Genomic DNA, 26,685 nt, shown 5'->3' on the forward strand with positions numbered 1-26,685 from the left:
TTTACATATTATTTATAATTTTCGAAAATTAGTAATAGTAAAATGAAAAACTATATTTTATGCCACATGTCATCTTTCGGAAGAATTTTTTTGCTGATGTGGACGCTCTACGGAGCCTCAAAAGGTCCCTTTTATTAGTATTTAAGTGAAAAAATGGGAATTTTACATATGTTTAATGTAGTTTTTTCATTTTTTATGCTGTATGTTTACATATTATTTATAATTTTCGAAAATTATAATAGTAAAATGAAAAACTATATTTTATGCCACATATCATCTTTCGGAAGAAGTTTTTTTGATTATGTGGACGTTCTACGGAGCCTCAAAAGGTCCATTTTATTAGTATAGATTGTACTTTGAATACTCGGTTTAAGTTAGAAGGTTTCAGCTTTGGTCACGTGACGGGAAGGGTTAATTTGTTAGAAATAATAAGTATAAGCCCAATTTGAACAAATTAAAAAGTCACGAGGTGTTTTTAGAAATATGTTTAGACTGGCTAAGCCAAGTGTTCTTCTCTGTTATTTTCGCCGGCGTTTAGCGGCGGAAAGTTCAATCCTTTCCCTACTTGGGCCGTCGGGGAAAAATGAAGAGCGGCAAGTACTCTTGCAACACGAGATCTGAAACTCTAGAATGGATCACCGCAATTATTGATTTCCTTAAACCCTTGTCTTTCCTGATCAATGCCCACGTTGTCAATTTCTTCAAGGTATCCAAAGTTTTGATCTTTCCGGTGGAAACAATCTTAAAAAGTTCGTCTTGTTGATGGGTTTGTTCTTAATCTCAGGATAAGCAATGGGAAGATGTTGACGAGGAATGGATGAGCTGCCTAAGGAATGAAAAGCCGGAGAATATTCTTCTTATTCCCTCCGGTAGTGTCCAGGTAAAGAGCTCTTCATGATTGAGAGTTTGATTAATAACAACACACTGTCCTAGTTTTAGTTTAGCTAATATGCGTGTGTGTGTGTGTGTGTGTTAGGATCACTGGCCTGCTTCACTCAAGGACTTTGTCCACACGCTAAGGTCTCTATCGTTTCCTAGAGAGCAAGCTGATTTACAGACGGTATAAATTCTCCCTTTGTATTATAGACTCTAGACTGAATATGTTAAAATCATTTTTCCGCTGTTGGCAGATGCTCTCAGATGTGAATGTGGCACCGCTTAGCACCGTTCTTTCACAAGGCATGAATCTCAAGAAAAAACATGAGGTACAGTTTCTTTCAATGATGTCTACTTTTTGGTATATGACCTTCAGAAGTATGCACAGCTGTTTCTTTCAGTTGGTGACTTACCCCAGTCCAAGTAACTTCAAATTGAAAAGAGAATATCTAAAAAATAGATGATCAGGTCCAACCATTTGTTACTTCACATGTAAAAAATAGAGAAGTATTCTAGTTGTGATAATCACCTAAAATCTCATAACATTTATATAAAAATTTCTTGGTTGCAAAACCAATGTTTTTGTTCAATCGTGTATTTGGTAAATGTGTGTTTCATGAATTTCTTGGTAGCAGGTTGAAGTTCTTTCCTCTGTTGTGAGCTCAGTTGTTAACAGTGTTGGAGAATCTACTGTTATCGATGTCGGTTCTGGCCAGGTACCTGACTTCAATCCCTTTGGTTGTCCAAGGAACTTTTTGCTTGATGAATTTTTCGCTTTTAATATAATTTTATTGTATATAGTTTTCCATAAGTGTTTGTTAAACAACATCAATGGCAAATGTAACATTGTGAAAATATTATTTCAGGGGTATCTAGCGCAGGTTCTTTCTTTCCAGTATAAGCACTCAGTTGTTGCGATTGATTCATCATCTCATCATGGAAATGTAACTGATGCACGAGCAGCACGTATAAGAAAGCATTTTGCTTCACAAATGCGTAAATCTGGGTAAGCACATTGTCTATTCATTTTAGCTTGGAAAGTCACTCAGTGTCTATTCCTTATTCTTGCTACTCAACTCTGGTCTTTTAGACTTAACCTCTTCTCTGTTAGTTCAGGAAACAAGTGCCCAGATGCTCCAACAACGATTACATGCCGTGTACTCTCCACAGAGATGTTAAAATCCTTGACCAATGTTCCCCTGGAGGAAAATGACTTGGATTTAGATGCAGCTGCATTGAATGAAGGTCCAAAGAGTTCACAATCATCAAGTGATGCAAACAGACCGTGTTCACGTGTGCTTGCTGGCCTCCATGCATGTGGAGATCTCTCTGTCACAATGCTAAGGTTAGTTTGAATGCTTGCTGCAGACTGCAGTTGTTTCATCTGGTTTCTCTTAGACCTTAAAAGCTAAAACAATGTGCAACTTGATTTCTTCAGGACTTTTATGGAGTGTGAAGAAGTTAAAGCCGTAGTGAGCATTGGCTGCTGTTACAACTTATTATCTGAAAAAGCTAGTGAGAGTTCTTGTTCCAAATGTGGTTTTCCGATGAGCGCTGGTCTCAAATCTTTGGGATTCTCGCTTGGCAAAAATGCACGTGATCTAGCTTGTCAGGTATTGCATATCTGTTTCTGAATGTTGTAGCGTTGTAGTTGTATATGTTCTTCTCCGTAATCTATTTATTGAAGATTTCATGTGTTTTTTTATCAGAGTGCTGAGAGATGGAGCAGCTTGGGAGAAGATGCTGGTCTGCAGAACTTCGAGTTGCATTCTTTTCGTGCTGCTTTCCAAATGGTATTATAAAGTTTGGCTCTGTTTGCGGATTTTCAGCTATTGTCTCTAACAAAGCAACAACTTTTTTCATTCTGTGAAGGTTCTTTCGAAACATTATCCAGAGGTTTTAGCGACGAGTCCTTCTATTGGGCGGCAAGGGAAGGCCTTCCGTCGTCAGAAGCAAAGAAAAGCTCTTGAAACTCCATCAAAATTAAAAACAAGTAGGAAAGGTTAGGATTTAGATGGATTAGATTCTGTAATTAGGCGAGACCAAGATTGGTTTGCTTTAATCTCTATAACTAACTGCAGACACCGACAAGAAATCCATGACGCATACAAGTTCTTCTTTTGAGAAGTTTTGCCTGTCAGCATTTTCCCGCCTGAATCTAGAACATCCTCGAGATCTCGACCTGAGTGCCACATGGAATGAAGCTAATGCATTCACGGTAAAATCTATTCCTCAACTCTCTCTTTTGTCTCTGATTCTCTCATGCATTTGATGGATGCTTGTCTAAAATATGTAGGAACTGATAGGACCTTACTGGTCTATACGAGCTGCACTAGGACCAGTGCTTGAGACATTGATCTTGCTTGATAGACTTATGTTTCTCCAAGAACAAGGAGACTCCATCCAAGTTACAATGCTTCCCATCTTCGACCCCACCATCTCACCTAGGAACGTCGCCGTCATTGCTAAAAGGCTTTTACCGTAAAGCTTAAAAAACTCTCTTCTGATCTTAGGGTGACGTGTGAAATGTGTTTCTGTTGGAATTGAATGACGTTGAGTTTTATGCATTGATCAAAGGTCATTGAGCAGTTACGAGAATTCACCTGAAGTGTCTAGAGGACTCTGCTTTTTTCCGTTGTGTGAACACAGTTTTATTTCTTTCTTGTTGTTCGTGATGTACAAGAAACAAACTAGGAAATGTATTAAGGTTTCCTTTGACTTTTCCACCGTAATTGATTTCAAAAGTCATGTTTTGTTTCTCCTTAATCATTGTTTTTGCATTCCATCACATAAGTCTATATGTTCAATATTATTATTTTGACTCGTCCATTCAAATTCGCCATTCTTAATTAGCAACCCCATTTTTTAGTATTTGTTATTATTTTTTTTTTTTGAAACTGTTTTTTAGTATTTGTTATTTCACGTTCATATTACAACTTGCAATAATAAAAAACTGAAATCATCAATTTGAAACCTAAATCTACCTGATTCTGTTATAGTACAAAACTAAACAGCTATATAAAAATCTTAGTCAATAAATTTGTTCATGGTTTTAAAAGATTAGTGTATTTGTAATTATATTTATTCATTTGACACGCTGTTCATTATTACAACATATACATTGTGTGTGTGAATATGTGTGAGGGATATATATTCAACTATTTGAATTAAAAAAGTTAAGCAGTACAAAAGAATATATATCATGATGCTTTTTTTTTGACAAAAAAAAGATGTTTAGATTTTCTTAGGATACATGTTGAAAAAAACATTTATTTGACTATTATAAATTTATAACCAAGAAGTCTAATAATTGGTTCATCCTTAGTGGACAAAGACATTCGCCTATACTCTAAAAAGCAAAGATTTAATTCAAAGTACAATGAAGAATTATGCGCACGATGCCCTTTTTCAAAAAAAAAAAAAAAAAAGAATTATGCGCATGAACGAAGCATAAAGCTAAGACGAATAATAATAATACTACAAAATAGTAGAATAATAATCAAAACGATTATTAAAAGTCGTTAATCATAACGGAGAGACATTTAAAACATGAAAAAAGTTATAAAAAAAAGAGACGGTAGCGTGCTTGGTCGTCTCGGAGCAACGTACAAGAAGATGCTGACGTGTGCCTACGAGTGACTCATTGACTTTTACCCAGCCACCATTCGAAGACCAGACTCGTCTTCCGTATTCATTCCCATCTAGTACTCCATTTCAACGAATCCGTAATCTGATATCCACACACGCGGCAAAAGAAGAGACAGCGACTCTGATCGCGTATAGACACTGCCTTTTTTATACCAACTTAGTAAGTCTTTCTACCTGCGATCTTTGTCTGAATCTCTTTCTCTCTCTCTCTCTCTCTCTCTCTCTCTCAGGTGGGTTTCTCTCTCTCCATGTCTTGAATTTCGTTTTATCTGCTAATGTTTCTATGTTTTGAGAAAGAAAAAAAACCCAAAATTCAAAGTTGACAGCTTTTGTTTGCTGCTGCTTTTAACTTTTGAGGTTTATGGTCCCCCACTAGGATGTTTTTTGTTTTGGGGAGATTCTTATTGAGGAGTAATTGAAATCGATCTATGTTTGGTTTCACTAGTTTGAAGTCAAATCTCTTAATTGTGTCTCGTTGTTTTTTTCCGTTGGTAATGGCAGAAACAGTTGACAGGTCTCTCTGTCTTACATTGATGGGTTGCTCCTGGTTCTCACGGAGGAGAGGAAGACCTTCTGAAGTTGATGATGGAGGTACTTAATTAAACCAAGAGGATGATTACTAGTTTCTGAGCTTTAACTCTTCCATAGTCATGTTACTGGCTTCCTCTAATTTTAGTGTGTTGTGTCTTTTTTTTTTTTTGCAAAACAGGAATCGCATCGATACAAAACGTAAAGATTTACAAATACAAAGAGATTCGTCAGGCGACAGATGATTTCAATCCCCACAATAAAATTGGTGAAGGAGGGTTTGGTTCTGTGTACAAGGTAAATGAGAAAAACACACTCGTTTTTGCACTCTTCTTATTCAAATTATCTAATTCATCTTTTCTAACGCTTTGGATGACTTTAGGGCCATCTTAAAGATGGAAAGATCGCAGCTATCAAAGTCCTCTCGGCTGAGTCAAGACAAGGCGTTAAAGAGTTTTTGACTGAGATCAACGTGATATCAGAGATACAGCATGAGAATCTTGTCAAGCTTTATGGTTGCTGCGTGGAAGGGAATCACAGGATTCTCGTTTACAACTACCTCGAGAACAATAGCCTTGACAAGACCCTTCTAGGTAACTCTCCTAGTTTTGTCTACTCTCTATGGTGTCAGCTTATCATTTTCTAACCGAATTAATGTGTTTTTATTTTCAGCTGGGGGATACACTCGGAGTGGGATACAGTTTGATTGGAGAACTCGAGCCAAGATCTGCATTGGGGTTGCTAAAGGTCTTTCCTTTCTTCACGAAGAAGTAAGGCCACACATTATCCACAGAGATATCAAGGCGAGCAACATTCTACTTGACAGAGACTTATCCCCCAAGATCTCTGATTTTGGACTCGCCAGGCTTATGCCACCCAACATGACTCATGTCAGCACTCGTGTCGCTGGTACAATGTGAGTTCCTTTCTTTTTCTTTACTCTCAGCTTAAACCTTCAGGTATTTTAACATGTGTTCATATCCGTTTTGTGCAGTGGTTATTTAGCTCCGGAGTATGCTGTTAGAGGACAGTTGACGCGTAAAGCAGATATATACAGCTTTGGAGTCCTTCTGATGGAGATAGTCAGTGCAAGAAGCAACAAAAACACTCGGCTACCCACTGAGTATCAATATCTCCTAGAAAGAGTAAGTCATTATCTGGTCTAGTTAGACATGTCTAAGCGTCTAAGCTCTTGTTTTGAGAGATGATAACACTTTTTCTTTTGCATTCCACAGGCTTGGGAACTTTATGAGCGGAATGAGCTCGTGGATCTTGTCGACACAGGGCTAAACGGAGTCTTCGACGCAGAGGAAGCTTGCCGGTACCTAAAAATCGGTCTTCTGTGCACGCAAGACAGTCCAAAGCTGAGACCAACGATGTCCACGGTGGTGAAGCTGCTGACAGGGGAGAAGGATATAGACACAAGGAAAATAACCAGGCCGGGTTTGATATCTGATTTTATGGACTTGAAAGTGAGAGGACCCGTGGTGAAAACAAAGCCAGATGATGAAGTGAACAGAAACAACTACACGAACCCTTCTTCTTATAATGCCTCGTCTAGCTCTGGGACTATAGACAACTCAAATGCTTACTCATCAGGGGCTTCATCAGCTGCTGCGGTTTCTTCTTTCAGCAGTACTATTTAGAAAAGACAAAAAAGTGTTTTGACGTTTCATCATCTTTCTTCTTTCTTGGATGCAAACAGAGGTTTTTCTGTTAGATTTTTGAATTGATAGGCAACTGTAAGAGAATTGAGGTTTTCTGCCTCACTCTTGTTAAGGTTGTCTTCAGTTGTAAACTAAGATTTGAGTGTATGTATATAAGTTTGAAATCTGAATTGGTCCTAAGAAATAAAATATCTTAATAAGTAATGAAAGAGGCGAGTTAGGATCTGTGTGTTCTCTGTCTGATCTCAGTGTTCTAGAAATTAGTATATGCTTCCGGCTAGTCCGCTTAGTCAGATTTAGCAAATAGGATATGAGCAAAATGATTTTTTAAACAGATAATTTTTTTGAAAAGGCAGATTTTTTTGAGAAAATTGTTCAACTAATTCTAGACATCCTTTTAAATATTAATCCTCTGCATTATTCTAAAAATCGTTAGACGGTAGTTCGTCTTACGCCTCATAGAAGATTATGATTTAAGCAGGCGCTTAGGCCGATTTTTTTAACGTCTAAACTGATTTTTTAATAAATTAGTTTGAAAAAATCGTTTCGTTTATATCCAATTTCCTAACTAGGCGTCGCCTAGACCGATTTTGAAAACACCTATCCTCTGTAAGGCGCCTGACCAACCGATTTTTCGAACATTGCATCTCTCTATGTTTAGTAAAAGTTTCAGTGCTCTTGAATGAGTCTTAACCGGGAGATTAAACCAAGTCCTGTCCGATTGATTGACATCAGCTCGGTCTGGTCGAAACAGCACGGTTCGGCTGGGATGCGGGGCCCACGAATTTAATGTTCACTTAATCCAAGTCCAAAACGATAAGAAGTAAAGAACAGTAGTATAAAGGTAAAGTATTTTAATGTTACCTTCGTCTCTAATCTCTGTCTTTATACGCCACTGTTGTATCTGTGTTCTCTCTCTCTCCCCGAAGAACTTTTTTGAATCTTTTAAAAGTTTCCAACTTTTTCTTTTCTTCCATGAGTTCTTTTTGTGGTTTCCTATTTCCCGAGCTTATCTCTACACTAGTAACCCATTTACTTTAACTAAAGCTCATCTCTCTTTTGCTTTTTTTTTCCTTCACTCTCTCTCTTCTCTACTCTACGCACCGAACCTGGGGAGTGCTTGTCGGTGCACGGTGATGCTCTAACGAAGTTTTTTTTCATGCGTTGTTCCACGGAGAGATACTAGGATTAGTTAATTGGGATCCGGGTTGAGGATATGCGGCTTGTTGTTGGATAAAGTTAGGGTTTTGTGTGTTTAGGAAGAGGGGAAGGCAATTGAATTAGCTACCAAACCTCTTGTAATGTCTGCTGATCTAAAAAAACAGATCAAAGCAACGGCCAATAAGCTCGCTTGCTTGAGTTACTACCAGTCTCTTCAGAATTGATTTGAGCTGTGGGGGGGGTAGGGTCTGGGGTTTGGGGTTTAGGGTTCTTTATTTAGTAATGGAGGATATAGGATTGGTTAAGCAAGGTTGGAACTGGTTACAGTCTCAGAAACATTTATGCTCGTGGGTTTGTGCTGCAATGCAATGTTTTGGGGGAAAGACAGAAGCTTTCGTGGAGCGTCACTGGCCACTAGTGTGCAGTGGATGCGGGAAGCTCTTAGGGCTGCTTAGTTTGTCGTTTTCTTACTGGAAAGACTGCGTTTTGAGGGGTTTCCAGTCCAGTGCCAGGTTCGGCTCAGCTGCTTTGCTCCTCATCATGTGGAGTTGCTTTCTCAGCCTGACTTCAATATCTTGCTTGGTCTATGTCCTCCTCGGTATGGTAAGGCCCTCTTAGACCCCTCTTTTCTTAATCGAGTCGTTCTTGATTTTTTTTTAATCATTGCAGGGAGCTGCTGGTGCTGTTGTTGTGTACTTAGGTTGCACTCCGGGGATCTTTATTGTAGGACTATTTGGGATTTTGATTATGTGGATGTACGCTAACTTTTGGATCACCGGAACATTATTCATAGTTGCAGGCAAGTGTCAATATACTTCTTTTCTTATTACTCTTTTGTTTAATTTCTCTCAACTATGTTTTGAATCAGGTTATTTGTTCTCCTTGAATCACGCTAGAGTTGTGGTTCTTATGGCCACGGTCTATGCGATTTACTCTGTCAATGTCAGACTTGGATGGCCTGGAGTTATTCTCTCGATGAATCTTGCCTTCTTGTCCAACGATGTATTCATTCGTCTTCTTCAGTGGTGCGATAGCGTTAGTGAGAAAGCACAGCCGGAGGAGCTGAAGAAGCCTGAAACTTTACTAGAGGAGGAGTTTACAGGAGAGTTTGAGTACCCTTCTCCTCCTCCTGTTGAAGAAGTACCAGAGAAGAAGGTTCACGAGAATAAGTCGGCTAATAAGCCAGCGTCCCCGGCAACTGTTGTTAGTGACTTGAAGGAGGTTTCTAGTGTTAAAGTAGTAAGTGTAGAAGAGACGGGTTCAGCTGATGAGATGAAAAGAATACTGGATAGTTTGAATCACTACGAAGCTTTGGGGTTCCCTCGGCATAAAAAGATTGATGCTGCGGTGCTTAAGAAGGAGTATAGAAAGAAGGTATGTTGTTTTGAAACTGACTTTTGTATCTTCTCTTGGCTTGTGAGTTAACTTTGTGGTTCTGTTTCTATGTTCTTAGGCAATGCTGGTTCATCCGGATAAGAATAGGGGAAGTCCTTTGGCAAGTGAATCATTCAAGAAACTTCAATGTGCTTATGAGGTAAGTTCTCAGCTTACTTGCGGATTTGTACTGACTTTATTGCTTAATTTAACAAATTTAGACTAATTTAGATCAATTTTAACCGATTAACGGTTTAAACCGATTTTAATCATATACATGAGATATTAAGACCAGTCGCCTATACCGAGTTTTAGAACATACTAGGTAGTTTTCAGATTAGATGCTGTAGTCAGACGCTATTTTCTTTCTATTATGAATATCTAGACATGAAAAGGATGAATTTTCAGGTTCTCTCTGATGCTGTTAAGAGGAGAGATTACGATGAGCAGTTAAAGAAAGAAGAATCTAAGACCAGGACAGTCTGTCAGACATCACATGCTTCTTCGCATCAGGTTTGTTGATACAGTCTGTTGTGAGATTTCTGATGCCTTATTTGTTGTTATCATTAAAGTTGATGAACATCTTTTTTTGGATTTTGTTTTTCAGAATGGTCCTGATTATCGATCAGAAGAGTCAAGGCGCATACATTGTACTAAGTGCGGTAATTCACACATTTGGGTATGTACCAACAGGAGTAAGGCAAAGGCCAGGTGGTGTCAGGTTAGCTAACTCACTCACTCTGCATGATATCTTTTTTTTTTTTTTTTGTTAAATGCTTATTGCTTCGATTAAAATTATAGGATTGTGGTCAATATCATCAAGCCAAAGATGGTGACGGATGGGTTGAACACAAAGGGACTTTGGTATTTGAGAAAGCACATAAGGTTAGGCTTTCAGTTCTTTCTTCCTACTCTGTTTACTAGTAATGGTTGTTTAACTCTTTTGTTGTCTTGTCCCGTAGATTGAAATACCGCGAGCTTTTGTTTGTGCCGAGAGCAAGATCTTTGATGTCTCAGAATGGGCTATATGTCAGGTTGGTGCTCTGTTTATTTACCAGTAATAACCGATGCTATAACTCTCTCTGTTCATAATTGGCTAGACTAAGACATCTCAATAATCCAATTAAAGGGTTTTTTCTTTCACTCAAGTGACTTGGATTAGCTTTAAAACTTTGTACAATATGTGAAAGTGATGATGATATGCATATACTCTTCTTTGATTGAAGGGAATGGCGTGTAGACCAAACACACATAGACCAAGTTTCCATGTGAACATGGTTGGTTTGGAAAAGACAACGCAGAGATCAAACTCGAGCAGGTTCCCGTGGGATCTTGATGTGGAGATGATGGACGAGGATGAGGAAGAGTTTGAGTTATGGCTTCAACAAGCTATGGCTTCTGGCCTCTTCTGTGAGACGTCAAAACGCAGAAAAAGCTGGAGTCCTTTCAAGTTAACCAAGAAACAGTCTCGAAGAACATCTACCTGAGGGAATACCCACATCGACTTCAAATGGCGAGATCAACAACAATGGGGGTCAATAGCGCTCTATGCCTTGTTCAGTACTTCAGCCATGTGAATATGAAGAAAGACCCTAAAAGGAACAACGTTTTAAGGTGCTAATGAAGAAGATACAGACATGGGCAGCGTGAAACGAACACTTTTAGATCCCTTGTCTGTAAATAGAACCTGTGGAGGTTTGTGTACTATCAAGTTATGTTTTTTTTTTCTCTGAGAGAAACCCAAGAAGACCGGTTAACGATAAGCATGAAGTTTTAAAAATTGTGTGTTTTTCTCATATTAGTAATTTAGATCCATGATCCATTCTCATGGTAATGCTTTCTAAATTAGTTTGATTCTATTTCTCTTTTCTGTTGAATTCACATATTTAACCGAATCTGTGATTACCAAATTGTGAACAGTGGTCAATGGTTTGGTTTGGTTTGGTCCACAGCTTGAGAACTTGGAATGTGTGTGTCATACCTAGGGATGTTAATATGGCTCAACATAACAGGGTTAGCCCTACTCCTAACCTTCATTTTTTAAATAGGGTTTAAACAGGGTTGGCCCTAATAGGACCAGGGTTTAAATTATAACCCTTTTATTTTGATTCACACAACTATTATACAATATTTAATAATGTTTTTCATCAAAAAAAACTTAAAGTCGAGTTTTCTCGCCAAAAACCGAACAACGAAATTTTCCGTCGAAACCGCAAAATCGAGTTTTTAACTCGATTTGCCGGTTTCGGCGGAAAAACTCGATTTGCCGGTTTCGGCGGAAAAACTCGATTTGCCGGTTTCGGCGGAAAAACTCGATTTGCCGGTTTCGGCGGAAAAACTCGATTTGCCGGTTTCGGCGGAAAAACTCGATTTGCCGGTTTCGGCGGAAAAACTCGATTTGCCGGTTTCGGCGGAAAAACTCGATTTGCCGGTTTCGGCGGAAAAACTCGATTTGCCGGTTTCGGCGGAAAAACTCGATTTGCCGGTTTCGGCGGAAAAACTCGATTTGCCGGTTTCGGCGGAAAAACTCGATTTGCCGGTTTCGGCGGAAAAACTCGATTTGCCGGTTTCGGCGGAAAAACTCGATTTGCCGGTTTCGGCGGAAAAACTCGATTTTGCGGTTTTTGGCGGAAAAACTCGATTTTACGGTTTTTGGCGGAAAACCCGATTTGCCGGCTTTGTAGGGAAAACTCGATATTGCTGTTTTAGTTTTGGCAGAAAAACCTCGATTTGCCGGTTTTGACAGGAAAACTCGATTTTGCGGTTTTTGCAGTTTTTGCGGAAAAACTCGATTTTGCGGTTTTGGCGGGAAAACTTGATTTTGTGGTTTTGGTGGAAAAACTCAAGTTAGGTTTTGGCGAAAACACAATTTTTTTTTTGACGGAAAAACTTTATTCTTAGTTGTGGAGCAAAAACTCGATTTTGCGATTTTGGAAAGAAAACTTTTGATTTTGATGCTCAACAAATTGGAGGAAAGAATCATATCATATCTTAATTTTTCTAGTTTTATCTTTAAAATTTAAGAACAAAAATAAATGAAATATTTTTTTCAATTAAATGAGCTAACCCTGGTACCAGCCCTAACCCTTGATTATAATATGGTTAAAATAGGGTTGGGTTAAAATAGAGTTGGACTTATAATAAACAACAGAAGGCTGAGCCCTAACCCTGTAGTTAACATCCCTAGTCATACCAGATAAAATAAATCCGGTTTGATGTAAGGTTGATTTTCCCCGGTTATGACCTAATTAACAACAAGGGTAAATTTGTAAATGGACATCTGATCCGAGTTTTGTTGTCTTCTTCGTGTCCATGCCCTTGTCCTTGTGACTTGTGAGAGAGATCGAACTTTCTCTTCTCGGGTTTATTTGTGTGTGTATCATCGTGTAATACCAGTGAAAGACCTAAATTTGATATTTGGAGCTCCATCAATGGCTTCATTGCTAGCTCGCAGGTCGCTCAATGCTCTCCGCGCCCGACATCTCGTAAGAATCTTTTGTCTTTTTTTTTTTTTTTTTTTTTTCTTTTTCACTTTATGTCCTTAGTGTTGCTATCCATTCCAGTCTGCATCTTTTGGTCTGTAGCTTGGTGGAATTTGGAATTTGGAATTTTTTAATTTAACACCAATTGAAACTGGCTACAGATTTTAGGGATTTAGTTTATTGTTATTGTTGATTATAATCACGAGGCTTTATTATTGTATATGTCGTTACTCTTCCTTTAAGGTAGAATGGATAATATTTTAGCTCAATCTCTGCAAATACATTGCCTTTAACTGAGAGCAACCTTGTTATAGTTAAACTTTTACGTTCTTTAGCTTCTTCTGCTGGGTTATGATGACTGATGAGATTCTTCTTGTTTTTAACGTTTGCCTTGTCTTTGATTATAGGTTTTTTCAGGGCAGGGACCTCATCTCTCTGCGCTACAATCCCGTGCTATATCGTATGGCACTAATAAAGGTATATATATATATTTCTTCTCTTGTTTCAGGCATATATGATTAGACTAATGGTTTGCCTTTATAACTTGCAGATGATGAAGAAGCTGAGCAACTTGCTAAGGAGATCTCCAAGGACTGGAGCACTGGTAAGCTATTTGATCCACACACACTTTTCTACCCCTTTCTATGAGTATTGACGGTTCTTAATTTTACAGTCTTTGAGCGGAGCATGAACACCCTATTTCTCACTGAAATGGTCCGGGGTTTGTCGCTGACTCTCAAGTACTTCTTTGATCCAAAAGTTACTGTGAGTGACAGTCTTCTCAGACTTGAGTAATTAGGTTGAAAGAAACATATTGTGAATTCTGTAAGTTTTATTCCTGTATGCAGATCAATTATCCTTTTGAAAAGGGTCCATTGAGCCCTCGCTTCCGTGGTGAGCACGCTCTTAGAAGGTATCCAACTGGGGAAGAACGCTGCATTGCTTGCAAACTCTGTGAAGCTGTAAGTTTTTAAAAGTCTACGTTACTTGTACCATAGCATCACAATTCACCTGAAATTTGAGGGATACTGTTTTTTTTCTTCCTTTCATCAGGTATGTCCAGCTCAAGCAATCACCATAGAAGCAGAGGAGAGGGAAGATGGAAGCCGCAGAACCACCAGGTCTCCACTTAATAAGCTCCCATTCATTAACCATATGCTTTCTTCTAGACACCATCTCGTCTCTCGGGTTATGTACATTTCATAGTGCAAGTGTAGTGATGGTTTGAAGCTGTACACAGGTATGATATCGACATGACAAAATGCATCTACTGTGGTTTTTGCCAAGAAGCTTGCCCTGTTGATGCAATCGTCGAAGGACCCAACTTTGAGTTTGCAACCGAGACTCACGAGGTAGGCACTAGATAGAGATACATACCATTTGTACATGATCCTAAAGTTAAGATGTGTATCTGATTCTTCTTTTTACTAAAACGCTGCAGGAGCTTCTGTATGACAAAGAGAAACTTCTTGAGAATGGAGATCGGTGGGAGACAGAGATTGCCGAGAATCTGAAGTCGGAGAGCCTCTACCGCTGAACAAAAAATTTAAAGGTCTGTTGCCTAATTTATTCAGAAAATGTTTTGGTTTAAAATAAAATGCTTCAGCTTTTGCACTCTTACTGGCTTTTGCTGTATTTCTCTGATTGTAAGTCCATACTCATGTGAAAACTGGGTTTGGTTTTGTTTCCGGTTTAAGTTGGACCATAAAATTATAGTTTCATGGAGTTGTTTGTTACTCTCTCTCTAGTCTAGTGTAGCCAAAATGTTAAATATCCAAACAAAAGAAAAAACAGAAGCAAGCCACAACGTCCAAACATCAGAAGAGATGACTCTTTGTTTCTGTTTCATGCACGGACCTGCAAACCGCCATTCCCATACCGAAATTGCGTTACTTTATGGAGTCAACATGAACAGTGTGTGTTGAACCGTGTATTGTTCGTAGTCGTCCTCCCACAAAGCGCATTGATTAGCAATTATTAAAAAAAAACTGCAAGGAGGGCCACAGGCACGACCTGCCTTGAGCAGCAAGCTAATGTACGTGCCGTGGTTGGGTTTTAAAATCGAAAGCAGGACAATGGACAAAGATAGTGCTAATTGGCACAAGTAAATTTGCACAGGTTAAATCAGATTTGAAAGAAACCATTAATTAAGGTAAATGTTTATATAATGTGTCTTTTTGCGTACTACTAATTAGTAATTACTACTTCCAAAATAAAAAAAACGAAAAAACCCCCAAAAAAGGAAAAAGGAGAAAAAGAAGAAGAAAATCCCCAAAATCGCCCTAAAAAATCTTGGAAGAACTCCGACCCCGGCGGAAACCTCTCCGATCTTTCGAAAATTGTCGATCATTCGGTTTTATATTCTTCTTGTTTCGCCGCCTCTAGGGTTTGTAGTCTCGTTCTTGCTCGTTGGATCCTAATTTTATCTTCCTGGCTTTGTGCGAGTGAGGTTCTCTCGATCATCACCGAGTCTATTGCCTCTGTTCTACTGACACTCGATCATCGTAATCACTCGTAACGATTTTGTTTCCGTGACCTTTCGAGAGAAAAGAGTTTTGCTTCTTTGTTTCGAGGTTGGATTGAGGTATTATTATTTTTTTAAATAATTGTGGGGGAATGTATCTTTGGTTTAATGTTGGCCTTTGCAATGCTTTGATCATCTCTAGTCTTATCATTCTAGTTCAACTGTAGACTAATGGGAACTCGCAAATGCAGAACTTAGTTGTTGCTTCATCTGGTGCTGGTGCTGGTGCTGGTGGAGGGCCTTCACGTAACACCGTTGGTCCTATGGACCATGATAACTTGAAACTCCGGCAGTACATGCAAAACTTTGTGTAAGTCTTCACCCTTTGTGTCTTTCCACTGTACCATGTCTATGTTTGTTTACTTCATCTTATATTGCTTGTAGTGGATTGAGTTACTGTTTTCTCAATCTGTGATGGGAATGATCGAACTGATTACTTTCTTGCCTGCATTACTGTATATCTTCTTTGTTGCTTGTGACCTGATATTTTAGTGTTTATTGATGTTATCTGAACCTCCTTGATCTTCCAGCTTTAACATTGTACTGCAACGGCAACAATCTCCTGTTGATGCTGCGTCAAAGGCAAAGTTTATGGAGATTGCTAGACGCTTGGAGGAGGGGCTGTATAAGATGGCTAACTCAAAGGTATCTCAAAATATATCTCTCGTGTCTAATGTTGGTAGTTAGCGTTTTGGATTCGGTTTACTTGTGAAATTCCAACAAGATTTGGTGATGCTTTTTTGACATCTAGATCCAGCTTATTGACTTACTTGGAATATTTGTTTTCGTTTGTGATACGTTCCAACTTATACTACAGGAGGATTACGTGAACCGGTCAACCCTTGAGTCTCGGATTATGGGCCTAATGAAAAGCAGATACATGAGTAACTACAATCAGCTACTTGCTGATTCGTCTTCGGTTGGAGCGATGATACCTACTCCAGGATTATCACACGCAGCGGGTAATCCTAGTTCGATGGTTACATCCTCTGCTGATGCTACAGTAGCTGGACACAACAACAGCACAAGTACAGCTGTGAACACTGGAAACCTTCTAGCTGCTGGGGGCATGCATGAAGGTTTTTTTTCCCGTTAAAATGCTCATAGATCCTTTTCCTGGAACTTTTCATCTCATGTGTCCCTGACACCTTAGCAATTTGTTTACAGGCAATGTCTCTACTGGATACCAACGTTCATCGAGAAACTTTTCTCTTGGTTCCGGAGGGAACCTGGCATCCTTGGGTTCTCAAACAAGTACTGCCCAGATGATTCCTACGCCTGGGTTCGCTAACAATGGTACTAATAACAACAGTGATGGATTTTCTGGTGACTCTGTAAATGATGGTGTTGGAGTGAACGAAAAAAGTGTAGACACAGGTAATTCTTAAAAATTTACCGTAATCCTTGTATAACATCCCTGTCAGGAAAGCTGGGTAATTTTCTCCTTTTTTGGTCTTGATAATCTGATTTCATATGTATAATGTATGTTTCTTTCCTGGGGTATGGCGCTTGTGATTGACTACTAGTAATATCTAAAGCATGTTATTTCATATTTCAGGGGAAGGTTATAGAACAACAAATCCTGACACCTTTGGATTAGGAATCCGACAGATTCAGCAAATGTTACGCCCTCAGAATATAGGTTCTGATCCTAAGAACAGTTTTAGAAATCTTGCTGTTGGAGTAGAATTAGAACCCAGTCCACGGGGTCAATGGCCTTCCCAGTCTCAGGAAAACACTCAAATTTCTAATGGTATGTCAAGTGAACAGAAGGTTCAGGAGGATTTCCGTCGAAGAAGTACCGGAATAGATGAAGCTCAACCTAATAATTTGACCGAAGGGTCTGTTATTGATCAAAATCACACTTCTACCATATCCGAATCCCATAGTCTGCAAAATTCTATTGCACTTCAACAGAGATGGCTCTTGTTTCTACTTCATGCACGGTCCTGCAAACCGCCAGTAGGGAAGTGCACAGAGCGAAATTGCGTTACTGTTCAGAAACTATGGAGTCACATGGACAGTTGTGTAAAACCTCGGTGTTTGTATTCGCGTTGTGGTATCACAAAGTCATTGATTATCCACTTTAAAACCTGCAAGGATATTCGGTGCCGCCTCTGTGTACCAGTGAGAAGAACCTACAATCAGCAACAAGCTAATGCGCGTCTCCAGGCCCGTTTACAAAACAAAAGAAGTTCAGTGATCGCGGTGAACAGAGATGTAGTATCAAATGATTCACTATGCGCTACTGCTGGAGCTGTTTCTAGTGCCCCTGGCTGTGCTGACACTTTAGATAATTTGCAAGCTTCATCAAAACGGTTGAAAGTGGAGCCGTCTTTTCAACCAGTGGTCTCTGAGACTGAAAGTTGTAAAAGCTCCATTGTTTCAAAAACAGAAACAGAATTGTCGCAGGATGCTGAAAGAAAGGATCATAGGCACAGCGATGCACATGCGGTATTGAAGTCGGAGAACGTGGAAGTGATAGAAGAAATTTCTGATATTTCTGTTCAAGCTGGATTCGGCATCAAAGAGAAAAAGCATGAAGCTTTTGAAAATGATCCCAAGCCTAGGTCTGTCAGTGAACCAGGCCAACATGATCTATGTGGTGCCTCGCCAAAGCAAGAAAACATAAAAATGGAGCAAGAGACGAAGAAAGAAGTTCTGGTGGAGTCTGCTGATGTTGTTGCATCAAAATCTGGAAACCCAAAGATAAAGGGTGTTTCTTTGACTGAATTTTTCACTCCCGAACAAGTGAGAGAACATATTCGTGGTCTTCGTCAGTGGATTGGCCAGGTGTGCAACTTTCTTTACTTCGAAAGTTTAGAGAAAAGCAAGTTTTATTCTTAGATTTTTCTTTGTTTACTCTTCGTGGCATTGGTTATACAGTTGTTATTTGTTCAGGATGAATTTTTAAGAGCGCAACTGAGATGCTCCGTTAAACAGTTCTCTCCACATTATCTGAAAGTATGTGCTCGCTGATGAATAACTTGTCATATAATTTCTATTTGTCCACAGAATAAAGTCAATGCAGAAAAGAATCAGGCCATGGAGAATTCGATGAATGAGAATTCCTGCCAGTTATGTGCGGTGGAGAAGCTTACGTTCGAGCCACCACCGATTTATTGTACTCCTTGTGGTGCTCGTATCAAAAGAAATGCGATGTACTATACAGTTGTATCTGGTGAACATCGGCATTACTTTTGTATTCCCTGTTATAATGGATCCCGAGGAGACACTATACTCGCTGAAGGGACTTCGATGCCAAAGGCAAGACTCGAGAAAAAGACAAACGATGAAGAGACTGAAGAATGGGTAAGCTATCCACTCGGTAAATTTTTATAGTCATGTTCCTCTCACCTTGTAGGTTTTCTTAGTTTTTTTATTGCGTTACATATTTTTTGCAGTGGGTCCAGTGTGATAAATGTGAGGCCTGGCAGCATCAAATATGTGCTCTATTTAATGGGAGAAGGAATGATGGGGGGCAAGCTGAGTACACCTGCCCAAATTGCTATATACTTGAGGTAGAGCACAATGAGAGAAAGCCTTTGCTTCAAAGCGCTGTTCTTGGAGCGAAAGACCTGCCAAAAACGATTCTCAGTGACCATATAGAGCAGCGGTTGTTTCAAAGGCTGGAGCAGGAAAGGACTGAGAGAGCCAGGGCTCAAGGAAAAATTTGTGATGAGGTAATCTCGCGGTTGACTTGTACAAGGTTTAAGGTTTCATGTGCTTTTGCATCTCTGAGTCTTATCTTCAATTAAATTGTGCTTCTCTGGAAACGATGGATTGAAGTCTTGGTCACCCATTTTTTTTCCTTTTTTTTCTCCCACTGACAGATTCCTACTGCTGAATCCCTTGTTGTTAGAGTTGTTCTATCCGTTGACAAGAAGCTGGAAGTCAAATCTCGATTTCTTGAAATTTTTAGGGAGGATAATTTCCCCACAGAATTTCCATACAAGTCCAAGGTAAGAATGATTCACGCACACCACTGTTGTATTTACTTCACGTTCACATTTTCATGATACTGTTCTTCAAGCAATAAATTTTATTTTGCCAGGTGGTTCTATTATTCCAGAAGATTGAAGGTGTAGAAGTTTGCTTGTTCGGGATGTATGTCCAAGAATTTGGATCCGAATGTTCATCTCCTAATCATCGCCGTGTGTTTCTCTCGTATCTGGATTCTGTGAAGTACTTTAGACCTGCGATTAAATGTGCTTATGGAGAGGCTCTGCGCACTTTTGTATACCAAGAAATCCTAGTAAGTCCTGGTTTTAACCAAGACTTGTGTGTCTTTACATTGCATGGAGAATTCAAGGGTATGCATTGATGTTTTTTCAGATTGGTTACCTGGATTACTGCAAAATGCGTGGTTTCACAAGCTGCTATATATGGGCTTGTCCACCACTGAAGGGTGATGACTATATCCTATATTGCCATCCAGAAATTCAGAAAACGCCAAAGTCTGATAAACTACGGGGGTGGTCAGTCCAATTGCATTTGGTAATTTTCTTCATAGATTTTTCGTATGAAAAAATCTTTTACATCCTCCATTTGCTCCTGGTACAGGTACTTAGCAATGTTGAGAAAAGCTGCAAAGGAAGGGATTGTAGTGGGAACTACAAATCTATATGACCATTTTTTCTTGCAAATTGGTGAATGTAGAGCTAAGGTTACGGCAGCTAGGCTCCCGTATTTCGATGGTGACTATTGGCCAGGTGCAGCAGAGGATATCATACAACAAATGGGTCAAGAAGATGATGGTAGAAAGGGAAATAAGAAAGGAATTCTGAAGAAACCCATTACAAAAAGGGCTCTAAAAGGATCCGGCCAGTCGGATCTGTCTAGGAATATGTCCATAGATCAGCTGCTAATGCATAAAGTAATCGTTTCTTTCTAGCACCCTTCCTCTCTTGCATGTCAGTTTCAGTAGTTCGGTTCTTTTGTTAATATTATTTATGTACGTTTTTAGCTTGGTGAGACCATTCGCCCCATGAAGGAGGATTTTATCATGGTTCACTTGCAGCCTTGTTGCACGCATTGCTGTACACTGATGGTAACTGGAAATCGTTGGGTCTGCAGCCAGTGCAAAGACTTCCAGTTATGTGACGGGTAAGAATTGTCCTGCCTCTTTTGCTAGTTAATTCTTTTTTTCTCTTTCCCGCGCTTTATTTGGTATAACTTGGAAGATGTTGTTTTTATCTTCTTGGAAGAGAGAGAGACTTATTGCTAAACCCATGCGTGTGTTTTACATGATAGAGTGGTTCTATCTCTGATACGATATTCAACCTTTCAGGTGCTATGAGGCTGAACTGAAACGATGGGGCAAAGAAAGGCATCCTGTTAATCAAAAGAATCAACATACACTGTATCATGTAAGTTACATTGACTTGTGATACACGTTACGGTTTAACATACAGTCGACGAAAGAACTTGAGTGTTGTGTCTATTTCCTTTCTTTATTGTAGTATTAAGGTTTTGGTGTGTATTTTATCCTTAGTTAAGGATAAAAGTACTTTTGGTTAGGTTTTAGTTTAGTTTAACTTAAACACTATAATGTCTCCTATATCATGTTCCGACAATTAACCTTATTCTCTAAGAGCCACTAGGGTTAAAACGGTTGCTTAGTTTAGTCTTTAGTTTGTTTGTTTTTTGTCGAGTTAACAACAGCTCCTATTACGAGAAAAAAACATAGTTGCAAGCTCGTATCAGATAGTTTTGGAATTTGAGAAGAGGTTCTCTCGTCTAGTCTCATGTGTCTCTGTATTTTCATGAGATTATTTATTTTTTGTGTATTTTGTAGGTTGAGATCACCGATATTCCTGCAGACACCACGGATAGAGATGCGATACTTGAAAGTGAATTTTTTGATACGAGGCAAGCATTCCTGAGTCTTTGTCAGGGGAACCATTATCAGTATGATACACTGAGGCGGGCGAAACATTCCTCAATGATGGTGCTTTATCATTTGCACAATCCAACTGCTCCTGCTTTTGTCGCAACATGTAACGCATGTCACCTCGATATCGAAAGTGGTCAAGGTTGGCGTTGTGAAGTTTGCCCGGACTACGATGTATGCAATGCTTGTTACAGTAGAGAAGGCTGTGTTAATCATCCTCACAAGTTGACAAATCATCCGTCACTAGCTGATCAGAATGCTCAGAATAAAGAAGCTAGGCAATTGCGAGTCTTGCAGGTATTTAAAGATATTCTCTCCTTTCGAAAAAGCTGCACCTTCTTCTCTTGCTCTAGGCTGCTTATTAGGTAGATATATGCTGTTTAGCTCCCGAAACTTCTCCGAAGTAACGTTTTCATTGTTTAATTTTTGCAGTTCACGATAATGCGCGATCTTCTGGTGCATGCGATACAATGCCGTCTTGCTAAAGATTGTCAATATCCCAACTGCCGCTATGTGAATAGGCTATTTCAACATGCCGTCCATTGCAAAATACATGTGGGAGGAGGCTGTGATCGGTGCAAGAAAATGGTGCATCTCTTGCAAAGCCACGCTCGGGCCTGCAATGAATCAAATTGCGATGTAGTTCGATGCGGGTAATCTCTTTTAACTTATATCCCTGTCCAACACTTTTGCAATTAATTTCTCTGTGGGATCTCGATCATTCACTAGTTACCCTTTGTTTTATCCGAGTCTTTTTGCTGTGAAGCTCTTAAAAGGAATGGTTTGTATAATTTGTATTGATCATTGTGAATCTCTCTCTATTCAGGGAGCTAAAGGAACGTCTGAGAAGGATACAGCAGCGATCAGAATCACGGCGCAGGGCAGCCGTCATGGAGATGGTGCGACAGAGAGCCGCAGAAGTCGCTGGGACCTCCGGTTGATTCAGTTGTATATATTTATTTGATTTAGGATATAAACAAAAGTGAAAATCTAATTTTCCTTCCGAAAGGTAATCCACTTGAAGAAGAAGAAGACAACGAAGTGAATATTACCAGCTAGTGAAGACTCGTAAGAAGCAGGGATACAAACCCCAATAACGGTTTGACAGAGATTAGTATTTTTTTGTCACAAGCCATGGAGTGATGATGATGGTGGTGATTAACTTGGGGCACAAGCTCTCGGGTGCCCACTTATGCTCTGGTTAGGTCTCAAAAAGGAAGAAATCAGGTTCCAGACTCTTTAGTTCAGTTCAGTAGCTTGATCTGGTTGGTGATTCAATGACTATAGCTTCTCTATTTTTGCTTACCATAACTTCTTCTAGTCAAGTAAGATGAAGAGAGTGTATATGGAATTATGGATACGTCTCTAACATTTTTGAATTCACTGTGTTAATAACATTCTCAGATCCTTAATTGGAATAGGTTTTGGTTTAACAAGGTAATCGCTATCACGACATGCTAAGGATTTTTATTTCTTAGGTATTAAATTAGAAAAATTCTTTATGATAGCTATTTTTAAAGTTTCAAATTTAAAAAAATAAAAAATAAATATTAAAAATTTCAAAATAAAGAGAAGTTATTTTAGTTATTTTTTTTTTAGAACTATTTGTGACAAAAATTTAAAAAATGTTATTTGAGAGAATTGCCCATCAAATTTTTCATGAGAAGTAAGTTATTATAGAAAAAAAAAGAATGTTAAATTATCCATGAAAAGTAAGTTATTATAGAAAAAAAAAGGAATATTAAATTATCTATGAAAAGTAAATTTATTAATAGAAAATAAAAAGAAGAGGAAAAGCGAGAGTGTACGTGGCTTGTTAATTGGCTCACAAGTCATATCACTGTCGAAAAACATACAAGGCAGATTATGTGGTCATCTTCTCTCCTCGTCACTCTCTCTCTCTCTCCTTCTGATATGTCAAAATCCTCCGATCCAACCATTTTTTATTCTTCGAACTGTTTTTATATTTCTGAAAAATCTCACTTTCGTTATCCGTCTACAATTTCGACCAAGAAGCGTCTTCTCAGTGACAGGCTAGCATGCAAAGACTCATATAACAAGTGTATATATATATAAATAATTATCCAAAATATTTAGAATATTTGAAATAATATTTTTGCTTGAGAAAATTGAAACCTTGAGCTCGAATTGTTGGTGTGGAAACAGCGTTTGAAACATGGTGGGTGGTATTGTTGGGAGTAACATGGCGGCGACTGATGCGAGGAGGTTTCTAAGTTCGAATTTTGGCAACAGTTTCAGCAGAATCCACAGATGGGATTTCCACGATCGGTCCCAGATCGCAATCCCTAGAGCTCAATCTTCTTCATCCTCCGACAAGAACCGCCGCGAAAAGAAGCCCAGGAACCGACCCGTCACCACAGCTACAAAGGAAGGCGGAGAGACGGCTGCGAAGAAACTCGACGCACCTCCTCCCCCGCAGACGCAGTCTCCGTCTCCGCCGCCGCTGAAGCTCGACGATGTGAATCCCGTGGGTTTGGGACGGCGGTCAAGGCAGCTCTTCGACGAGGTGTGGCGGAAATTCTCCGGATTAGGTCAGATTTCGAGGACGACGAGACCCGATGAGCAGGATGCTCTCGACAGTCTTCTCATCAGAGAAGGGCCTATGTGCGAGTTCGCCGTCCCCGGCGCTCAAAACGTCACCGTTTTAGTCGTTGGAGCCACTAGCAGAATCGGCCGTATCGTCGTCCGTAAACTCATGCTCCGTGGCTACACCGTCAAGGTTCGATTTAACATTTCTTAAATAAAATGCTGATTGTTTTTTTTATTCAATGGATGTTACTGTGTTTAGGCGTTGGTGAGGAAAACAGATGAGGAAGTGATAAGTATGTTGCCAAGATCGGTAGATATTGTGGTCGGTGACGTGGGCGAACCGTCAACGCTTAAGTTTGCGGTGGAAAGCTGCAGCAAGATCATCTATTGCGCCACTGCTCGGTCTACTATCACTGCTGACCTCGTCCGGGTTGATCATTTGGGTGTTTATAACCTCACCAAGGCTTTTCAGGTATATATATGACTAAACAGTTAGTTGGTTTTGTTTTGTTGACAAGAGAGAGAGTAATCATTCATATGTTTTGAGTGCTTTCCAGGATTACAATAACAGACTAGCGCAGCTGAGAGCTGGTAAAAGCAGCAAAAGCAAGCTTTTGATTGCAAAGTTCAAGTCTGCTGAGGCGCTTGACGGTTGGGAAGTTCGTCAAGGGACTTACTTTCAGGACACAACTGCTTCTAAATATGATGGTGGGATGGATGCTAAGTTCGAGTTCACCGAATCTGAGAGAGCTGAGTTTTCAGGTACACACTACTCAGTCTTATGAGAGAGAGTTAGGCAATTCTTTTGAGGTGTACGGTGGTTTTAACCGGGTTTTCAAATGCAGGTTATGTTTTCACCCGAGGAGGATATGTTGAGTTGTCTAAGAAACTCTCACTTCCACTAGGTTCCACTCTTGACAGGTATTGACCGTCCTTACTCTCATCTTGTTCTGTGAAATGATTGGATCATAGAAACGTAGAGAAAGGGGATAGATAAGCATTAGCTTATTTTGTGTGCTTATTGTTTTATATCAATAGGTATGAAGGCTTAGTTCTTTCTGTTGGTGGGAACGGAAGATCCTACGTTGTAATCCTTGAAGCTGGTCCTTCATCAGATATGTCTCTGAGCAAACTGTATTTCGCTAGGATTACTACCAAAGCTGGATTTTGTCGAGTATGAAAAGCATCATGTGTCTTGGCTCTCTTCCTCATTTATCTCTGGCTAAAACTTTGGTTCTTTGAGCAGGTAAGAGTACCATTTTCAGCTTTTCGTCCGGTTAATCCAGAAGATCCACCGCTAGATCCGTTTCTCGTTCATACATTGACAATACGTTTTGAGCCTAAAAGACAGGTTTGCTTACCCTTTTCGATGATTCAGCGCTTGTTTTGGGGGTTTGATCGGTTAGATCATTATTAGCCAAATACTTTCTTTCATTCCTTGGTGTGTGAGTTTAGCAATGTGTTGGGGTTTTTTAATCTCTTTCAGAGACCAGTTGATGGTGTTGCTGGTGCACAACAGGATCTAAGAAGCTTTAGCCTTGTATTCGAGTACATCAAAGCTTTGCCTGTAAGTAGTACTCAAACTTAATCCTTCTTGATGAAGTTCAACGCTTGGAAGACAGGAGAAGTATCAACTTTCTGCTTTTTTATCTGTAGGCGGGTCAAGAAACCGACTTTATATTGGTTTCATGTACTGGTTCTGGAGTAGAACCCAACAGAAGGGAGCAAGTGCTAAAAGCTAAGAGGGTCAGTCTACTTTTTTTCTGAAACGCACATTGCAACAGCTCTTGGATCTGTCTTGAGGCTACCCATATTCAGGGCTGCTATGTTTTCACATCTCTTGCTCTTTGTCTGACTGTCCGCTAAAATGTGTCAGGCTGGTGAAGATTCATTGAGAAGATCAGGCCTAGGATACACCATTATTCGTCCTGGTCCCTTGAAGGTAACTCTTCTTTGAGTTTTAGCCAATGTATATATCTATGGATTTGACTATATTCTTACAAATTTTCTGAGACAGGAGGAGCCAGGCGGTCAACGAGCTCTGATATTTGATCAGGGAAACAGAATATCTCAGGTTAGTTTCAGTCACAACACAAGTCACTACGCTCTCTCCCGGTGAACTCACTCAACTCCCAAATGGCGCAATTTATCTATCATTTTACAGGGCATCAGTTGCGCGGATGTGGCTGATATTTGTGTCAAGTCACTGCACGATTCAACGGCGAGAAACAAAAGCTTCGATGTGAGTTGCAGTTTACATAAAAGCAGCTGAAAATATGATTCAGCTATTGACCCATAAGAAGAAATCAGTCTATGACCTGTAAACAAAAGAAATCGAAACAGTGGATATCTCACATACTTTTGTTTTCACATACAGGTTTGCCATGAATACGTGGCTGAGCAAGGAATAGAGCTCTACGAGCTGGTAAGGAATAAACCATAAGAGGAACACTTACAGTTGCCACTTTTACATTATAATCTGGCAAAGTTACTTGTTTCTCTCTCTCTCTATGTATTGCTGCTTTCAGGTGGCTCATTTGCCAGACAAGGCGAACAACTATCTGACTCCTGCTTTATCTGTACTTGAGAAGAACACATGATACAAAGTTTCCCTCGCAATCCAGAAATGAAAAGGAAGAATCCTTTTTCTGCTGTTGTATTCATCTCAACCTCTGATATACATTACAAATATACATACGTGTACTTGTATAATCTGTACAGACAAGAATCTCTTCTTCCTTGGTATCTATCTCCCTCTGACATTGTTGTCTTATATTCATCTTTTGAGTTTGTGTAATACAAGAAAAGGGTGCGAAAGTCTGTTTTTCTATATTACACACCCACTCATTATAAAAATGAATAATTTATACAGTTAGAGCGCTCATGTTATAACAGTATAAGCAAACATGACATTACTTCAGATTGTCTCATAATTCCGTCGTATCCCATCTCTGATCATCAAAGGTTTGGCCAGAGAGACGA

At 39.5% G+C, this 26,685-nt stretch overlaps 6 protein-coding genes across 11 annotated transcripts; all 6 read left to right on the plus strand.

Annotated features, from left to right (window-relative positions):
- The first annotated feature begins 514 nt into the window (after positions 1–514).
- Positions 515–3,624, plus strand: LOC106292571 (methyltransferase-like protein 25). Of its 2 annotated transcripts, none has more exons than XM_013728183.1 (12): positions 515–706; positions 785–880; positions 977–1,060; positions 1,131–1,205; positions 1,512–1,592; positions 1,743–1,882; positions 1,988–2,221; positions 2,315–2,489; positions 2,586–2,669; positions 2,749–2,869; positions 2,958–3,094; positions 3,173–3,624. In XM_013728183.1, the coding sequence occupies exons 1-12, from the start codon at positions 584–586 to the stop codon at positions 3,359–3,361; spliced, it is 1,539 nt and encodes a 512-aa protein (XP_013583637.1). In that variant the 5' UTR covers positions 515–583; the 3' UTR covers positions 3,362–3,624. The 2 variants fall into 2 exon arrangements, with proteins under 2 accessions (XP_013583637.1, XP_013583636.1); XM_013728182.1 differs by having other exon boundaries at positions 516–706; positions 2,749–2,878.
- Positions 3,625–4,434: 810 nt separating this feature from the next.
- Positions 4,435–6,914, plus strand: LOC106292973 (putative serine/threonine-protein kinase). 3 transcript variants are annotated; one of them, XM_013728646.1, is made up of 7 exons: positions 4,435–4,754; positions 5,026–5,115; positions 5,234–5,349; positions 5,435–5,645; positions 5,725–5,968; positions 6,047–6,197; positions 6,288–6,914. In XM_013728646.1, exons 2-7 carry the CDS (start codon positions 5,058–5,060, stop codon positions 6,696–6,698), a joined length of 1,191 nt encoding a protein of 396 aa, XP_013584100.1. In that variant the 5' UTR covers positions 4,435–4,754; positions 5,026–5,057; the 3' UTR covers positions 6,699–6,914. The 3 variants fall into 3 exon arrangements, with proteins under 3 accessions (XP_013584100.1, XP_013584102.1, XP_013584101.1); XM_013728648.1 differs by having other exon boundaries at positions 4,435–4,684; positions 6,288–6,880; XM_013728647.1 differs by having other exon boundaries at positions 4,706–4,749; positions 5,023–5,115; positions 6,288–6,880.
- A 699-nt stretch (positions 6,915–7,613) lies between these two features.
- Positions 7,614–11,055, plus strand: LOC106296006. The gene is made up of 9 exons (XM_013732044.1): positions 7,614–8,483; positions 8,550–8,679; positions 8,749–9,254; positions 9,334–9,414; positions 9,663–9,767; positions 9,862–9,975; positions 10,056–10,139; positions 10,217–10,288; positions 10,481–11,055. The coding sequence occupies exons 1-9, from the start codon at positions 8,163–8,165 to the stop codon at positions 10,739–10,741; spliced, it is 1,674 nt and encodes a 557-aa protein (XP_013587498.1). The 5' UTR covers positions 7,614–8,162; the 3' UTR covers positions 10,742–11,055.
- Positions 11,056–12,549: 1,494 nt separating this feature from the next.
- Positions 12,550–14,472, plus strand: LOC106294607 (NADH dehydrogenase [ubiquinone] iron-sulfur protein 8-B, mitochondrial). Its single transcript, XM_013730209.1, has 8 exons — positions 12,550–12,739; positions 13,144–13,213; positions 13,287–13,340; positions 13,410–13,501; positions 13,585–13,698; positions 13,790–13,857; positions 13,977–14,088; positions 14,178–14,472. The coding sequence occupies exons 1-8, from the start codon at positions 12,686–12,688 to the stop codon at positions 14,271–14,273; spliced, it is 660 nt and encodes a 219-aa protein (XP_013585663.1). The 5' UTR covers positions 12,550–12,685; the 3' UTR covers positions 14,274–14,472.
- Positions 14,473–14,972: 500 nt separating this feature from the next.
- Positions 14,973–22,569, plus strand: LOC106294606 (histone acetyltransferase HAC12-like). Of its 2 annotated transcripts, none has more exons than XM_013730208.1 (17): positions 14,973–15,320; positions 15,452–15,570; positions 15,791–15,905; positions 16,078–16,339; positions 16,428–16,637; positions 16,819–18,053; positions 18,276–18,572; positions 18,665–18,943; positions 19,094–19,222; positions 19,315–19,515; positions 19,596–19,738; positions 19,824–20,136; positions 20,227–20,366; positions 20,551–20,629; positions 21,058–21,450; positions 21,586–21,806; positions 21,980–22,569. In XM_013730208.1, exons 2-17 carry the CDS (start codon positions 15,524–15,526, stop codon positions 22,092–22,094), a joined length of 4,179 nt encoding a protein of 1,392 aa, XP_013585662.1. In that variant the 5' UTR covers positions 14,973–15,320; positions 15,452–15,523; the 3' UTR covers positions 22,095–22,569. The 2 variants fall into 2 exon arrangements, with proteins under 2 accessions (XP_013585662.1, XP_013585661.1); XM_013730207.1 differs by having other exon boundaries at positions 14,973–15,309.
- Positions 22,570–23,051: 482 nt separating this feature from the next.
- Positions 23,052–26,574, plus strand: LOC106294608. 2 transcript variants are annotated; one of them, XM_013730210.1, is made up of 14 exons: positions 23,097–23,213; positions 23,320–23,893; positions 23,963–24,175; positions 24,261–24,465; positions 24,549–24,624; positions 24,742–24,877; positions 24,950–25,054; positions 25,190–25,270; positions 25,360–25,449; positions 25,580–25,645; positions 25,721–25,777; positions 25,868–25,945; positions 26,081–26,128; positions 26,232–26,574. In XM_013730210.1, exons 2-14 carry the CDS (start codon positions 23,330–23,332, stop codon positions 26,301–26,303), a joined length of 1,791 nt encoding a protein of 596 aa, XP_013585664.1. In that variant the 5' UTR covers positions 23,097–23,213; positions 23,320–23,329; the 3' UTR covers positions 26,304–26,574. The 2 variants fall into 2 exon arrangements, 1 of the variants encoding a protein (XP_013585664.1); XR_001260882.1 differs by having other exon boundaries at positions 23,052–23,215; positions 25,721–25,945; positions 26,232–26,533.
- The last annotated feature ends 111 nt before the right edge of the window (positions 26,575–26,685 follow it).

Source organism: Brassica oleracea, chromosome C5 (assembly GCF_000695525.1).
Source record: "Brassica oleracea var. oleracea cultivar TO1000 chromosome C5, BOL, whole genome shotgun sequence".
In the NCBI taxonomy this organism is placed as follows: domain Eukaryota; kingdom Viridiplantae; phylum Streptophyta; class Magnoliopsida; order Brassicales; family Brassicaceae; genus Brassica; species Brassica oleracea.

Excerpts from the sequence above, each read along its gene's own strand:
- LOC106292571 (XM_013728182.1), top strand. The coding sequence starts at position 584 with ATGAAGAGCGGCAAGTACTCTTGCAACACGAGATCTGAAACTCTAGAA. Across the intron at positions 707-784 it reads ACGTTGTCAATTTCTTCAAG|GATAAGCAATGGGAAGATGT; the intron begins GTATCCAAAGTT and ends TCTTAATCTCAG. Across the intron at positions 1,206-1,511 it reads ATCTCAAGAAAAAACATGAG|GTTGAAGTTCTTTCCTCTGT; the intron begins GTACAGTTTCTT and ends TCTTGGTAGCAG.
- LOC106292973 (XM_013728646.1), top strand. The coding sequence starts at position 5,058 with ATGGGTTGCTCCTGGTTCTCACGGAGGAGAGGAAGACCTTCTGAAGTT. Across the intron at positions 5,116-5,233 it reads TTCTGAAGTTGATGATGGAG|GAATCGCATCGATACAAAAC; the intron begins GTACTTAATTAA and ends TTTGCAAAACAG. Across the intron at positions 5,969-6,046 it reads ACTCGTGTCGCTGGTACAAT|TGGTTATTTAGCTCCGGAGT; the intron begins GTGAGTTCCTTT and ends CGTTTTGTGCAG.
- LOC106296006 (XM_013732044.1), top strand. The coding sequence starts at position 8,163 with ATGGAGGATATAGGATTGGTTAAGCAAGGTTGGAACTGGTTACAGTCT. Across the intron at positions 8,680-8,748 it reads AACATTATTCATAGTTGCAG|GTTATTTGTTCTCCTTGAAT; the intron begins GCAAGTGTCAAT and ends GTTTTGAATCAG. Across the intron at positions 9,976-10,055 it reads CAAAGGCCAGGTGGTGTCAG|GATTGTGGTCAATATCATCA; the intron begins GTTAGCTAACTC and ends TTAAAATTATAG.
- LOC106294607 (XM_013730209.1), top strand. The coding sequence starts at position 12,686 with ATGGCTTCATTGCTAGCTCGCAGGTCGCTCAATGCTCTCCGCGCCCGA. Across the intron at positions 13,502-13,584 it reads TCTTTGATCCAAAAGTTACT|ATCAATTATCCTTTTGAAAA; the intron begins GTGAGTGACAGT and ends TCCTGTATGCAG. Across the intron at positions 13,699-13,789 it reads CTTGCAAACTCTGTGAAGCT|GTATGTCCAGCTCAAGCAAT; the intron begins GTAAGTTTTTAA and ends TCCTTTCATCAG.
- LOC106294606 (XM_013730208.1), top strand. The coding sequence starts at position 15,524 with ATGGACCATGATAACTTGAAACTCCGGCAGTACATGCAAAACTTTGT. Across the intron at positions 18,944-19,093 it reads AAGGAAAAATTTGTGATGAG|ATTCCTACTGCTGAATCCCT; the intron begins GTAATCTCGCGG and ends TCCCACTGACAG. Across the intron at positions 20,367-20,550 it reads GACTTCCAGTTATGTGACGG|GTGCTATGAGGCTGAACTGA; the intron begins GTAAGAATTGTC and ends TCAACCTTTCAG.
- LOC106294608 (XM_013730210.1), top strand. The coding sequence starts at position 23,330 with ATGGTGGGTGGTATTGTTGGGAGTAACATGGCGGCGACTGATGCGAGG. Across the intron at positions 24,466-24,548 it reads TGAGAGAGCTGAGTTTTCAG|GTTATGTTTTCACCCGAGGA; the intron begins GTACACACTACT and ends TTTCAAATGCAG. Across the intron at positions 25,778-25,867 it reads AGGGAAACAGAATATCTCAG|GGCATCAGTTGCGCGGATGT; the intron begins GTTAGTTTCAGT and ends ATCATTTTACAG.